The sequence below is a fragment of the Podarcis vaucheri genome, assembly GCF_965113315.1.
Source record: "Podarcis vaucheri genome assembly, chromosome: 5".
Classification (NCBI taxonomy): Eukaryota; Metazoa; Chordata; class Lepidosauria; order Squamata; family Lacertidae; genus Podarcis; species Podarcis vaucheri.
Genome location: NC_138763.1, coordinates 26,110,128 through 26,125,440, shown reverse-complemented (window position 1 = coordinate 26,125,440; position 15,313 = coordinate 26,110,128). Strand labels below are relative to the sequence as shown.

Below are 15,313 nucleotides of genomic sequence, written 5' to 3'. Positions count from 1 at the left end.
AATTATTCGGCCTTTGATGCCAAATCAGCCGCTGTTAGCTACTGATAGACTTTGTTGCTCTCTCTCAGCTTCCATCTCCTAATCCAGACTCCCTGGGTACTTTAGTGTGGCTTAGTGGTCACAGTGTTCAACCTGGGAGACCTCTGCTCAAATCCCCACTCAGCCATGAAGCTCACTGGGTGATCATGTAGCTCAGACGACCTCACAGGGTTGTTGTGAGGATAAAATGGGGAGGGGGAGAACCATGTATGTCACCTTGAGCTCTTTGGAGAAAAGGTGGAGTGGCAATGTAATAATAATGAAATATTTGGCGGGGCTCAACTTTCAAAACAATATAGCTCACACCCTAATCAGTGCTTAGATGGCAAAACCACACTTCACTTCTCACAAACACCAAATGTAGTTACAGGACAGAGGTTTCCCTGTGTCAGTATCTGTGAAGACCCGTCTGGGATCACATTTCCGTAAGACCATCACAACTTTTGATTTCTAGTAGGCCGGAAAATACCTTCCAGAGGCAAACCCTCAAATCTGTTTCAGAAGTTCTTGTTGAACATGGAATCAGGTTCTCTCATGTAAACGACCAGCTGGAGAAGAGAGCACCTCTGATCATGTGCAGACTACCTGTTCTGCACTCCTGTGTCGCCAGTGCCAGCTCCACCCATGCCAAGGGGTTAATGGAAGGACTAATAGCTCGAATTACAGGTGGGGTCAGAATAGGGTTCCTTCACCTTTGCAATGGGCCCCTTTGCTCTCAGTTTTAGAAGGGTGTAGGGAGCTATGGTTTGGTTAAAACTGGAGGGAGTCAAGGAGGGACACTTGTGGGTTTTATTAAGGGCCTCCCTACCTCCCCCCCCCAATAATGTATAGGAAAGTTTGAACCCCAGAACCCCACTCTTCTTGTGCCCACACAAAAGTATGTGCTCTGCGCAAATGCAAAAGTAACATTGACAGTCAAGCGGATCTCTTAGGGCGTTGCTAAGAAGTATATTTTTTCCCCAAAACATCAAAATGCTTCTCATTCCTACCTGTGTCCATCTCATCTACATTGCTGAGGTAGTCTTCAGGTGTAGTTGGTATGCTGTAACATCCTAAGCCTAGGCCACTGTCTGTGCTCTGCTCCCTGGAATGGTATGGCCCACTATGAATCGAAACATGAAGAAACCTCAGTCAAGGATGCGCTCATCAGATATATGTCACCAGAATGGCTTTAGGGAAGGACAGCCTGCAGCTAGGCCTGAATGCCCTAGATAGGCCTGAAAGTACTCCCATTTGTTTGTGGGTTCCAGCTTACCAGCCTAAAATCTGCTACCTAGCGCAGAATAGGGCGATAAAAGCAAAGCTTCTAACCCCTGTGGTTTAGGCAGGTGGGCAGAACGTGGCGAGAGCTCAGAAGCCAAAAGGAGCTACTGTAAGTATGCGTTAAGGAGAAGGGTCGTAACTCGGTGCTTTGCATGCAAAAGGTTCCAGGTCGGATCCCTGAAATCTCTCTCGTTTCCGGCTCTCATCAGCCTTTGCCAGCACGGTCAAAGGTCAGGGATGATGGGAGAGGCAGCCCAACAATGTCTGGAGTGCCACGGGAGAGCCCCATCTCTGCAGTAGGCCATTCTGGGCCAGATGGACGTATATCCTGACCTGGCATAAGGAAGCTTCATATATTCATATACTGTACTCTGTGCACTGCACAGCTCCCTCTCCATACCTGCACTGTCCCAATTGCTCTGGCTAGGCTCCCTCCTTCCCATCTGACCCCCCCTCCACCCCACTCTTTGCCAAGAATTCCAAATTCATCAATAGCCAGATTCTTGGGAGAAAGCTTATGCACCAAATAAGTAGGCATTGCAAGCAGAAGTGCATGGTGATTTGCAAATAACCAAATCTGTTCCCAGCCATTCTCCTCTTGGCAGCAACAAAGGATTTTTTTTTGGGGGGGGGAATGTCACACCCAGTACTTTAACTGGGAGTCAATAACAATGATTTCCATGCTAGGGAATCACACCTCCACAAATACAAAATGATGCCAACTGTTGGTCTGCCATGTTGGTCTGCTAAAGCAAAGTTCCCAGCAAGCTTATTAGGACCAGCCAATGTTCTTAGTACAATGTACATGCTCCCCAGTTACACCAAAGTTGTCGTCAGAACGGATACCAGTCCTGTCCTGCCACACTGGAATGTACCCAGATCACAAGGATCTTTGGCCAGTTTCCGTCTGATATACATTTATAAGGTGCGAGTCATATACAGTAAGATCAGAATTGGTCATAGAGGCCTGGTTTGTACGTAATGTTAAACCATAGTTAAAACTAAACTATGGCTTATTGTGAATGTGCAGCATGGTTGTAGACGCTGCTGAAAAGACCCCGCACACTCCTCCCTTGCTGCTGGGGAAAACGTCAGCCTGGCATCTTGTGATGCCAAAACGGCGGCTCATGGTTTGCATATTTCCAAACAAACCTTAAGTACTAAGCCAAGAACAAACCTTAGCTACTGCTTGTGATTTGTTTGGAGAAGAACAGACCACAAACCCAGGTTTGAATGTCATGACACAAGCTGGACTCTGGCTTGCTTCTCAGTGGCGTGGCTGCAACAGGTGCGGGGAAGGATTAGAGCGGGAACTTTTCAGCACTGAGCACGAGCACACTGCACTGCCACAATAAACCATGGTTTGCTTTTAACTATGGCTTCATGTGGCGTGGGAACTGGATCAGAAGGATCAAACACCTGCTTTATTAAAGGGTTTGCATCTTACAAGCAAAGCTGGTGGCTTCTGTCTCAGTCTACAACCCGAAAAGCTAAATGCCTTTGCTTAGAAATCACATGCCTTAGCAGGTATGAGAATTTCAAATGCAGCCTACACTGCAGAATATAAAAAAATGTTTGTGAGCAAACAGTGTACTTGCCTGTTCAGGAAGGGATCCGACCCATTATTTGTAACAGACCTCATGTCTTGTGTCATGTTAGGAGGTGTGCTCACAGCGGTCTGAACTGGAGCCATGTTCTCAGACTCCATGGGAAGTTGTCTGTACAAATCAGCTTCCTAAAGTAGAAAACGAATACATAACTGTCAGTGCTAGGGCCGGGGGGGCCTGGAAAACAGGTTTCTAGAGGTACGAGTCCCACGTATGCCCCATCCATCCCTATTTACCAGGGATGGTGCCTATTTCCTGCAGCCTGGTCTGGTTTGCTTTGGGGAGACATTTTGTGCATGTCTTTAAACAAAAAAATTAAAAAACCGCAGGCAGACACACACGTGTGCCGTAGAATTCTGTAGGGTTCGGCTTGCCCCACATCTCCAACCTCTAGATGATAAAATGTCTAAGTCAGGAACCAAGGCATCTTAGCTCTAGCGCAGGTGGTCTGTGGATCACCAGTGGTCCACAAACTTCTTTCAGGTGTTCAGCGGCATTGTCTGCAAAAGCACCATTTAAAATCACACAGGATCTAGCACTGCGCCTTGCAATTGCTACAACAGGCAAAACAAAAAATCAGTAAGTGGTCCATTAGAAATGTTCCAAGTGATCTGTGGGGACAGGGGGAGTTTGGGAATGACCACTCAAGTGTACAAGGCATACACATGCATAGACACAAAATTGCCGTGACTTACTAACAGCCTGCAGATCACAAATGTTACAAGGCGTTGCAAATATTTTAAGCGGCGATCTTAACTGAATTTAATGGGCCCACTGAATTCAATGGGCCTTACTCCCACATAAACTGTTGCATTTTAAATCGTTGTGACCTTCCCTGGGACGGTGTGGCAAAAGGCGGGTAATATATCAAATTAATAACAACAAACAAACATGCAACAACAAAATGAGGTTAGGATTGCTGGATCTGCCCAGTTTCTTTTTCCAAACCCTGGCCCCTTTTGCTGGAAACAAATACCCTCCGTTATTTCACAGACTAGAAAAGGAAGGCAGAGGGGTTGGGGAAAGAGGTGATTCATTACATTACAGAATTTCACTAACACAGACATAAGCTTCTCAGCAGGCAGTCCCAAAGAAGCCATTAAAAAATGTCCACATACTGATCTCAGTAGGTGCATCATTATTTCCTGGAGCGACTTCTGATTTGCAGTGATGTAAGACAACGCAGGAAGCCCATGATACGAAAGTTAAGACAGCATGCATGCATCAATTGATTCAATACATGGAGTTTGCCGCTCATACCCAGGAACTAGCAAGTGGGTACAATTTGTGCCAGGATGACCTACAGTTAATGTGCAGCAGCACACCTTGCTTCCTTTCCTTTATTCGGAATATAATAACTGACTAAGGAGGAAGTAAGGATGCAAAACTTCTATACAGGAAGTACATGAGAGAATGCCAGGAATGTCTGTGTTGTTGTTGTTTTTTGTAGTGTGACAGTGACACCAAGTGGGGGAAAAGATGATGACACAGGGTGTGTTCCCATTTGTACTTGTATTCCCTAAGGAAAAATACAAAAGGAACTTCTATTACAATGGTACCTCAGGTTAAGTACTTAATTCGTTCTGGAGGTCCGTTCTTAACCTGAAACTGTTCTTAACCTGAAGCACCACTTTAGCTAATGGGGCCTCCTACTGCCACTGCGCTGCAGCAGCACGATTTCTGTTCTCATCCTGAAGCAAAGTTCTTAACCTGAGGCAATATTTCTGGGTTAGCGGAGTCTGTAACCTGAAGCATATGTAACCTGCAGCGTATGTAACCCGAGGTACCACTGTAATAGGAAAGAGCAGAGAATCCCTATTTCTCTTGAGAGTCATCTACACAACTGATTGCATACTGATCCAACTACAGATTGTAGCAAAAAAATATGAAAAGTTAAAAATATAGCACATTGCAATTCTAAGTTTACAGGTCTGCAAGTATGTCTGTGGGCATAATCCACTGGGAATTTCTCCTGCATAAACTCACAGGGCAACAATTCCCAGAGTTCCCTGTGAATGTATGATGGGAATGTGGACAATTGAATACTTGTTATTGCTTCACTCCATATATAATCTTACGCTTGCACCTGTTGACTAACAGCAGCAACAGTCATGAAATAACACAAAACCTGCCATGGGGTGGGGGGCGTTGCATGTGTCTCTGTACCTTTACATTCAAGCTCTTTGCCACTTCAGGACAAGGTAACTATCAAACAATTAAAACCCGCTTCCCCCTTCTTTTCTCCCAGCACAAAGGAATATCAGACGGCTCACATTTGCTCAAACCTGCTGTGTGTACTACACCTAAGTGGCAGTAAGTATCACAGTATGTATATGAAATATAATATCACTGGCTATTTCCTGTTGTCCAGCCGGGCAGATTTAATTACCTCTCACCCTGGAAATCTAATGACGCTGCTTCTGGAATGCAAGTGGGAACCAAACCTAGTTTGGGATGCTGACGCGGTACATCTGGCACCCTCCTCTCGGATTGCTAAATTCAAACTGTGCCTTTGAGACCTCAGAGAAACCTGTCGTTTTCATGCTTTCACCAAAATCACTTAATGTATGTCAGTAAGTGCTTGTGTTTTAATGGAAGGGCACTAGGTGATATATCTGCTTTTGAATTCTGGTGCTGGAGGAGACTCTTGAGAGTCCCATGGACTGCAAGAAGATCAAACCTATCCATTTTTAAGGAAACCAGCCCTGAGTGCTCACTGGAAGGACAGATCCTGAAGCTGAGGCTCCACTACTTTGGCCACCTCATGAGAAGAGAAGACTCCCTGGAAAAGACCCTGATGTTGGGAAAGATGGAGGGCACAAGGAGAAGGGGACGACAGAGGACAAGATGGTTGGACAGTGTTCTCGAAGCTACCAGCATGAGTTTGACCAAACTGCGGGAGGCATTGGAAGACAGAAGTGCCTGGCGTGCTCTGGTCCATGGGGTCACAAAGAGTCGGAAACGACTAAACGACTAAACAACAACATCCAAACTGGTTTGAAGTCCATATCATGATATCGGTTTCATATTTTTTGACCTGGCAATATATTGCAAATCATGGTGTGTGTGTGTGTGTGTGTGTGCACGCGCTATGCAAAAATCGCAATGTGGGAAAAACCGTGAAGCCAGCCAATGCCTCTCCCCGCCACCCCCAACACACACATTGATTTTCCCTTCCTTTGCTCTTCTCAGCTCTTGGGGAAGCTGTGGCCTAGGATCTATGAGCAGGGCTGTTGCCTCCGTTGCGCAGATTTGCAAAATTGGATAACACACAAATAATTTGCAACTGAACACGTGGAATGTGGTGTAGGGCTGGGTTACTCGCTTGCATCGCTGGCAAGGCTAGTCTGCTTGCCTGGGGCTGCTTCACACAATGATGTTCAAAGGCTGCCACCTAGATTTCAGCTGGCAGACTTCCTTATTACGTGCTCCCCATTTAAAGTAAGGGTGGGAAACCTTTTTCCCTGCCAGTGGCCGCATTCTCTCAGGCGGTGATGTTTCAGGGGGTGGGGACAAGCCGGAGATGGGTGGGGACAGAGGAGAAAATAGGGCAGGGCAGCCCCCTTCTGCTAACCTTTCCCCCCTCCTCAACTGCCCACATGGAATTAGGTCATGGGCCACACGTTGCCCACCCCCGTGGCTATAAAGCTCAGGTACCTTCTGTAATACAAGCAGTGGAAGCTTTGTGGCACTCTTGAACTAGGCCGGAAGCCTTGCCTATAGTAGCATCCTTCAATCTTCTGCCTCCAGATGTTGTTGGACTACCTTTCATCATCCGCTGGCTATGCAGGCTGGTGCTGGTGGGGGTCAGAGTCCAGCAACATCTGGGGAGCCAAGGTCGAAGAACTCTGGCCACAGCGCAACTTTTGTCATTCCAGAGGTTGCTGGACTACAACTCCCATCAGCCTGAGCAAACGCAACCAACAGCGAGGGATTGTGGGAGTTGTAGTCCAAAGCATCTTGTTGGGAGAAGGGTGAGTTAGACTAGGATTCAAGTGACCAGACTTCGAAATTCCCAGTCACAGAGTGGCGTTTGTTAAGGAGTTGTTAGGAGACCCCAGGATTCTTTGGGGGAGGTTGTGGTGGTACGATGCTCCTTTAAATGCAAGGCCTCACTCTGCCTCGTGGTAGGGCTAGTCAACATCAGAGTTTACAGCACGTATGGGAAAACCTCAAGCCTTCAAGAGTGTTTCTCTGCCTGTGTGGACTGTACACCTGAAGTCTGATTCAGGAGAGAGAGAGAGATAGAGAGAGAGAGAGAGAGAGAGAAGAAACTAGCCTACTATACAGAAGGTAGAACTCAAATTCATTCCTCTACCCTCTTTTGCACCGCAGGAATGTGTCCCACCTACTATTCTGGAAGGGAATGTGTCCCTCAGGTGAAAAGCCTTCTTCACTCCTGCTTTGCAGCAAAAGAAGACTTTAATGAGGGGTGTTTCAGGTCTGCTACGGCAGTGCCAAGCGGATGACAGGTCTGTGAGCACACAGAACCAGACATGACACTTCTGGGAGAGCAGCAAGTCATCTGGCAAAAGGAGTCCCTCCTGCAGGCCAATCATGACATGCTCAATCATTGACACCTTCTTTTCTTTCTTTTTTTAAAAAAAATGACCTTTGGCAGCCGTTGCAGTCTGTTCTCTTTGGTGGTGGTGCTGTGAGTACAACCATCTTCCAGAAAGCAAAGGGGAGAGGAGTCAGCAAAAAAAGAGAAAGGGGAGATCAAGGCAGCTGTGTGATGTTGCTGCAGCATGCTCAAATGCTCACTGTCTCTACACACACACACACAACTATTTCTTTAGACACACACACACAGAGAGAGAAGGAACAGGTGCCTTATACTGAGTTAGACCATTGGGCCATGTAGTTTAGTATTGTCTACACTGGCAGAGACGTGGGTGGCGCTGTGGGTTAAACCACAGAGCCTAGGGCTTGCCGCTCAGAAGGTCGGCGGTTCAAATCCCCGTGACAGGGGTGAGCTCCCATTGCTCGGTCCCTGCTCCTGCCAACCTAGCAGTTCTAAAGCACGTCAAGTGCAAGTAGATAAATAGGTACCGCTCCAGCGGGAAGGTAAACGGCATTTCCATGCGCTGCTCTGGTTCACCAGAAGCGGCTTAGTCATGCTGGCCACATGACCCGGAAGATGTACACTGGCTCCCTCGGCCAATAAAGCGAGATGAGCATCGCAACCCCAGAGTCGGTCACAACTGGACCTAATGGTCAGGGGTCCCTTTAGCTTTACTACACTGACTGGCAGCAGTTCTCCAGGTTTTCATGCAGGATTCTCTCCCAACCCTGTCTGAAGATGCCAGGGATTGAACCTGGGACCTTCTGCTTGCAAGACAAGATGCTCTACCCCTGAGCTACAGCCCTTCCCTGGCATAATTTACTCTGTGCAAAATGATTCTGGAAATCTCCAGCCACATTTCCTGGAACCTTTCCCTGCAGAAATAGCTGCAGATGCGCCAGCCGCTGAATTGCCCCTTTGAGAATGCGGGAAGTGTCTGGTTTCATGCTGCTCCTCACTGTACTTCCGTCTCACCCAGTCCTCTGATGGAGGGCAACAACAAAAAACATCCAGATTACACCCCACCTCCCCTGGCATTTGTATTCCTCAAATTCCCCTGTTCTGTAGTGCAGCACTCTAAGTCACACCCACATCATACATTTGAAACTCATTCAGCACATATTTATAGCAAATGGCTTACCCCAAAGAATGCTGGGAGGTGTAGTTTGCATGGGGTGCTGGGAACTGCTGCTCTGTTATGAAGTAAACTACAGTCCCCAGGATTCTTTTTTGTGAGGGTATGTGCTTTAACTGCAAACCATTCTTATGCTGCAATCCTACAGTCCCTGGACAGGGTCTCGGGAGCCCTAAGATAAACCAGATCTTTGATGCCAGAGAAAGAGAGAATGGATACCAGATTCCCCCTTGCCTGCTACTACAAAAATATTTGATGCTCTGACCCAGCCAACATTGGAGCTGCGATAGCTGTACAGATGAAAGTGGTGGTGGTGTGGATTGTCAGGGTAGTATTGGGAAACTGACTGGAGCCAACGGATGCAAAATATTTATGGTCCAGCAACACCCCACCATTACCACCACTGAACTGGGGCGAAAATTATACCAGCTGAGGAGCTGATCCGAATGTCTCCCTCAGATTTCCCTCCCGTTGCTCCTAATGGGAGGGGGAAAGTCATTTAATATTAGAAACCCTGATGGGTTTTGGCTGGGTGGTTAAGCCATCCTTCTGATTTACTCCAGACTTAGGACTGCATGGTGAGAAGATGATCTAGGAACATAGGAAGCTGCCTTATACTGAGCCAGACCATTGGTCCCTCGAGCTCAGTATTGTCCACACTGGTTGGCAGGGACTCTCCAGGGCTTCAAGCAGGGGGCATTCTGGAAATCACACCTGAGATCTTTGGCATGCAAAGGAAGCAGACGCTCTTCCCATTGCGAGCTTCATCAAGGAAACTGTTCGAAGCCCGTTTGCCCATTTTAGATCATATTGGCTGCTGTCCTCAATGTACTTACTAGGGAGTAAACCCCATGGAATAAAGGAAGTCTTAAAATTCAGGGTAGACGTTCATGGGATGACACTGTTCATTTCCGAAACAGGCAGGGGGAGCGCAGAAATCAAATTAAGTTACAACTGTGCACATGAAATATGAATCACATGCTAACTGACGAAACTAAGGCAGCTCTCTCAGCTCACCAAACCTCTTTAGCTGACAGGGTTTCCCAAACTTGTTTTTGGACTACAACTCCCATCACCCTTAGCTAGCAGGACCAGTGGTCAGGGATGATGGGAACTGTATTTTAGTGTTTTGTTGGAAGCCGCCCAGAGTGGCTGGGGAAACCCAGCCAGATGGGCGGGGTATAAATAATAAATTATTATTATTAGTCCAAAAAACAGCGGAGACCCAAGTTTGGGAAACGCTACTTGAACACATAAGAAGAGCCCGAGAGGTCAGGTCAGTGGGCCACCTAGTCCCAACATCCTGTTCTCACAGTGGCCAACCAAATGCCTATGGCAACCCTGCAAACAAGACCTGAGCACAGCAGTGCCCTACCAACTTGTTACTCCCAGCCAGAAGGCATTCCAAGGCATACTGTCTCCGACAGGGGAGGTAGTCCATAGCCACTGTGGCTAGCAGACATCCCTTTCCCTCTGTGAATTTGTGCGATCCTCTTTTAATGCCATCCAAGTTGGGGGCTGCCACTGCTCTCCGGTAGAAACAAATTCCATAGTTTAACAATTAAGTGATTAGTGATCAAACATCGTCCCAACCTTCTAAAACTGAAGCAGGATATGGGGAAGGAGAAACCCCATCAGCTCCAGAGAGCTGCTGGGCGTATCCTTCCAGGCAGGGCAGCTGCCGAGTCGGAAATTTCTGCAGAGCAAGCCTGCTGTAAGATAGCCAGGCAACAGCAGCTGCTGTCAAGTTGGGGACTCGGTACTGGAGGAGAAATAATTCCACTCCCTTTCACCCAAACCCTTCCCCCCCCCTTTCAGTCGCCTAGCAGCCAGCCCACCCGCCCCCCAACACACATCATTTTTCCTCCCCTTAAATGGGTTGCATAATACTATGATTCTATGAAAAGAAAAGGCAACAGTAAAGGATTCGGGTGGGGTCTGCTACCTTGAGTCGACCATCAGTACCGCCCAGACTGCAGACAGGAAGTTCATAAAAGTTCCTGCTGATTAAAGGCTGCGGGCCAAGGATTGCACCACAATTTCTTTTTTTAAAGCTGCTGGCGGGGGCAAAAAAAAATCTGCTCCTCATTAAAATTAGCACGCACAACTGCGACATGGCAGAGCTCGTAAGGTTTGAACAGCTCCATCCTCCCAAGACCAAGTGACTTGCCTTGCACGGCTCGGCTAAGGATTTGTCAGGGTCCAAAAGCGGGGCCTCCATCCAACAAGTGACTGAACGTGGCACAGACCAGGGAGTAACAAAGAAACACAATGCTGGGTTACAGGAAGCAGTCTTGCTGAGCCAATCATCTAAGGCTTCCGAAGTCACATCCTTGCCATGCATTTAAGGCACACAGCTTCCCCCAAAGCATTCTGGGAACTGTAGCTTGTACAGTGCACTGGAAACTGTGGCTCTGGGAGGCATAAACAGCAGTTCCCAGTGTTCTCTGGGGCAAGCCGTATGCTCCATAAACCATGGTTACAGCAACCAAAACTTGCCATTTGGGGCCAGACGGCTCCAAAGTTGTATTTTTCAATACAGTCGTGCCTTGGAACTCGAATGCCTTGCAAGACGAGCGTTTCAGCTCCTGAATGCCGCAATTGTTCCGGTTTGTGAATGTTCTTTGGAACCCGAACGTTCGTTGCGACTTTTGCGGCTTCCAATTGGAAGCCGTGCCTTGGTTCCCAAATGTTTTGGAAGTCAAACGGGCTCCCGGAACAGATTCCGTTCGACTTCCAAGGTACGACTTTTTGGTTCCTGAAATTCATTCTGATTGTGCAGATAAAATATAATGGATGGACTTCTACAGGATGCGTTGCTAGTGTGTGAAAACAGTCAAGACCCAAGTGTAAACTGATCAGGGGCAATTAACTTCTCAACAGCAACAAAAAGACAGAGAAAGCCGCTCCATTGGGATAACTGCCTACAGAAGAACCTAACGCCGCCAGCTTGCATTCATGTCAATGAAGATAAATCGGAATCCATTTTTATATTTCATTTTACTATTATTGGTCTTTGAATGGACACAGCTTTCTGATGAGGGAGATTTGACATAAACAGCTACATATATCTTTGGCTAGTTATTTTAAAAGCAAAAAAGATGGGGCTGTGCGGGGGAGGGGATTTTGCAGCACACGCTTTGATATGTCCTGATAGGGTCAGTGGCATCCTTGGTACATCTGACGGAGCGTTAATAACCCTCCAGAAGCGACATGCCAACTGGTGTCGCTGCACAAATAGAAACCATACCTCTGTTTGCTGCCAAGAAATTCGATACCTCCTTACTAAATACAGTATAAACAAATGTTACCCTGGAATAGCCAAAGGGGGTTAAGACAGAAATCCCAAAGGCAAAAGGACACTGTAGGCAGGAGAATTCCAGTCCCACCCCCATTCTAGATCTTTTGCATCCCCGTCCAATGCATATTTACCCGGAAATAAACCCTGTCGAGTTCATTAGGATGAGCTCCTAAGAAAATGAGCACAGAATAGCAACCTAAGCTGGGTTTTTTTAAAGTGTAGACAGATCACCATAGGGACTTGGTGTGATGTGTTTGTAACTTCGCTTAACTGCGTATGCTGTTAGGGCAGGCAGCAATGTGGGTTTTCAATTTTAGAAAAAAATGAATCAGAAAAATTTTCCAGAATGTTTTGCCTATGCAAATAGGATAATTTGGCTTGGCCCTCCAGATGTTACTGAACTGCAGCTGCAATCATTGTTAGGCACTGGGCATGCTAGCTGGTTATTGGAAGCTGTAGATCTTCACCCTTGCCCTAGAGAGCGATCTAAATTCTTACGTTTATTATTTTGCTTGTATTTAGTAAGCAAAGCTAAAAACTTTGAAACTGCCAAGCTTATCTAATACTGTGTATTTACAGTTGGCATCCATTCATTCTTAGAAATGGACCTGTGGAACTGCAGGGAAATAAAGCACTGAAGAACATATGAAGAAAACTTGCCCCGAATGCCGAAATTGCCTTCATAAAACTGGACTATATTTAATTCCTACCCACATTGCTCCTTGGAATAAGTGGTTAAGTGTGTTATCTAGGGAAACGGATTAATATTTGGGGCAAAACACAGTATCTTCTAAAGGGAGATACTCCCCAGTTTGTGAAAAGCATCATTTGCAATGGTTCAGAATGCTTTCTTCCTTTGACTGTGTATTTTGTGTTTTTATGTTGTGATTTTATCTTGTGAACCGCCCTAGGACCTGTGGATATAGGGCTATATACGAGTTTAGTTAATAATAATAATAGTAGTAGTAGTAGTAGTAGTAGTAGTAATTCCTTAAAGCCATATAAATGAAGCACCAGATGTGAGGCATTATAAAAGCCAAATCTTATATCATAAGTGAAGTCCAAAGTTGTGCAACACGTACATAATGAGGAAAGTCTCCAGGCAGTGTATAATTGCTAATGACATTAAGTCTAAGATATCTGTAAATGCAAAATGACATCAGTTTCACAGCTGGCCGCAAACTGCTGAAACAGACTTAAGAACTAGCCCTTGGGAGTATTTGTAGCCTTTGTCATAGGGAAGCTCTCCATGTGATGGTCATGTGGGCACTAGCCACCAATAGGAGCAAAGCACATGGGAATATTAGTGCCCCATATACATCCTGCCCCCTCCCTTTCTCTGAGTCTGTTCATACGCCATTTGGAGAAGCTAGGAACAAGTATGCATGCTCCCTCACTGTGTGAAGGAGTGAACACCCAAACCAGGACCTCTTTAATCTTCCAAAGATCCAACAGCACCAACAGGGTTTGCCTAAAAACATAGCAATACCTGACGCATGAGTTCCTCCTGGCGCATGCGAATCCTCTCTCTTTCCATCTGGATCCTCTGAAGCCTCAGCTTCTGTTGCTGCTGCTGCTGGGAAGTCAAGGCATTCGGCATGTTCAATAAGGCGGCTTGAGGGTTTGGGGTAGGGTGGTTCTGCTGGGATATAGTTGTACTGGGTGTCATTTGCGGTTGGTGCTGGTGATTCATTACTAAGGAGAAAACACAGTTTAGAAAATTATTTGTAGATTATTATTATTAGCACCTGCCCTTCAACAGAGTATTAATTACAGCTTTAAAAACAGTCCAAAGTAAATTACAGGCCAAGGCAAAGAGGTATGTCTTCAGCATACAACCCCCTTCTAATCTAGGCTTTTAAACACCAGTGTTAACACTTTGAATTTGGCCCAGAAACACACTGGAAAGCAATGCAGCTGTTTTAAAATCTGCAGCTTTGGAACGACACTGACAGGTCCTTACTACTGTATGAGTGACACTTCCCCATGCATTGTTCTGAAGATAGGAACAGAAGAATGGTTTCCTGGATCAGGCCAATAGCCCATCCAGCCCAACATCCTGTTCTCACCCAGATGCCAGTGGGATGGCAAGCAGGACCTGACCTCAAGAGCACAGTTCTCTTCCCGTGGTTTCCAGAAACTGGTGTTTGGAGGCATCACTGTATCTGACAATGGAGGCTGAGAATAGCCATTGTGGCAAGTAGCCATTGATAACCTTATGCTCCATGAATTTGTCCTTTAAAGCCCTCCAAGTTGCTGAGACCATCGCTGCCTCCTGTGGGAGTGAGTGTCATGGTTTAATTTGGTGCCAGTGGATTTGCCCCGAGCTATCCCTTCGGATTCATAACTGAACTACGACTTCAAACCACGTTGAAAGTCAACGCTTTGCGAAAGCCGTATTAAAAGTCATTGACAAGTTTTCAGCGGGGTATTACAATCACCACAAACTTAAGTGACTCGGTCTTTTAATTGAAAGTCCCCCAAAGTGGTTAATTAAATCTGACGAACAATGTCCAAGCCAAAAACCCACAGTGTTCAAGAACTCCTAATTTAATAGTTTAATAAAAAAAAAACTGAACATATTTTGCTCTCAGAGCTCAGGAATGCCCCTTTCTGAGGTCCTCCATGCTCCCCTTTCATGCTCAGCTGCCTCTTAGATCCAACCGCAACATAAGAACAGCAGTCTTGCAGGTAGGGGTGTGTGTCTTCAGCAAAATGCAATCACAGAATTTCAGAGTTGGAAGGGATCTTAAGGACCATCTAAGTCCAATCCCCTGCAAGGCAGGAATATGCAGCTGTCCCATACAGGGACTGAACTTGCAACCTTGGTATTATCAGCACCACGCTCTAGCCAACTGAGCAATCCAGGCAACTGAGTTTGTAGACAGCTGGCTGATGGGCTTGCTTGGTGGGTGGTAGCAGTAAGCAGAACAGGCAGAAAGAACAGGGGGCTGATTGCAAGAGTTAGGAGGTTCAAGGAGAACAAGCAGAGAATGGAAACATAGGCATCCATACCAGCAGGCGACAGGTAAACTAAGTGTGTTGGAGAAAGCTAGACATCTTTTCCATGCTTCTGTTTAATCTCTCTTACAGTTGACATATCAAAGCGGGTAAAACAATAATGAACGCGGAGTGAGGAAGTGACTCGGAATCTATAGGGCTTTCACAAATAACAAAAGAAGAAAAGGAAGCAAAGCAAAAGAAAGGAAAAATCAACACAAGCTCTGTGGCTGACTCTTGCCAACTTTCCCCCGAGGAACTTGTCTATACCATCTGAACAAAGAGCGCCTTCCCCTCCAAATAGCCGCTACAAGGTTTACTTTGGGTTGCAGTCGGTGAAAATCTGCCCATCTGCGATTACAGCATGCAAACTGCATGAATAGCAGAATGGTGCGTTTGACAAA

At 46.3% G+C, this 15,313-nt stretch overlaps 1 protein-coding gene and 1 long non-coding RNA gene across 2 annotated transcripts in view; one reads left to right on the top strand and one right to left on the bottom strand.

The window, feature by feature from the left end:
* WWTR1 (WW domain containing transcription regulator 1) overlaps window positions 1–15,313 on the bottom strand; it is a 91,188-nt gene that overhangs the window by 6,558 nt on the left and 69,317 nt on the right. The window contains exons 3-5 of the mRNA XM_082224513.1: window positions 13,399–13,604; window positions 2,901–3,037; window positions 1,029–1,141 (exon numbers count right to left, since the gene is read on the bottom strand). Of these exons, the coding sequence (XP_082080639.1) occupies window positions 1,029–1,141; window positions 2,901–3,037; window positions 13,399–13,604 (456 nt within the window). The remainder of the gene's footprint in view (window positions 1–1,028; window positions 1,142–2,900; window positions 3,038–13,398; window positions 13,605–15,313) is intronic.
* Window positions 3,213–7,532, top strand: LOC309533397. Its single transcript, XR_014220210.1, has 2 exons — window positions 3,213–5,226; window positions 7,245–7,532. It is a non-coding gene; the product is annotated as an uncharacterized lncRNA (long non-coding RNA).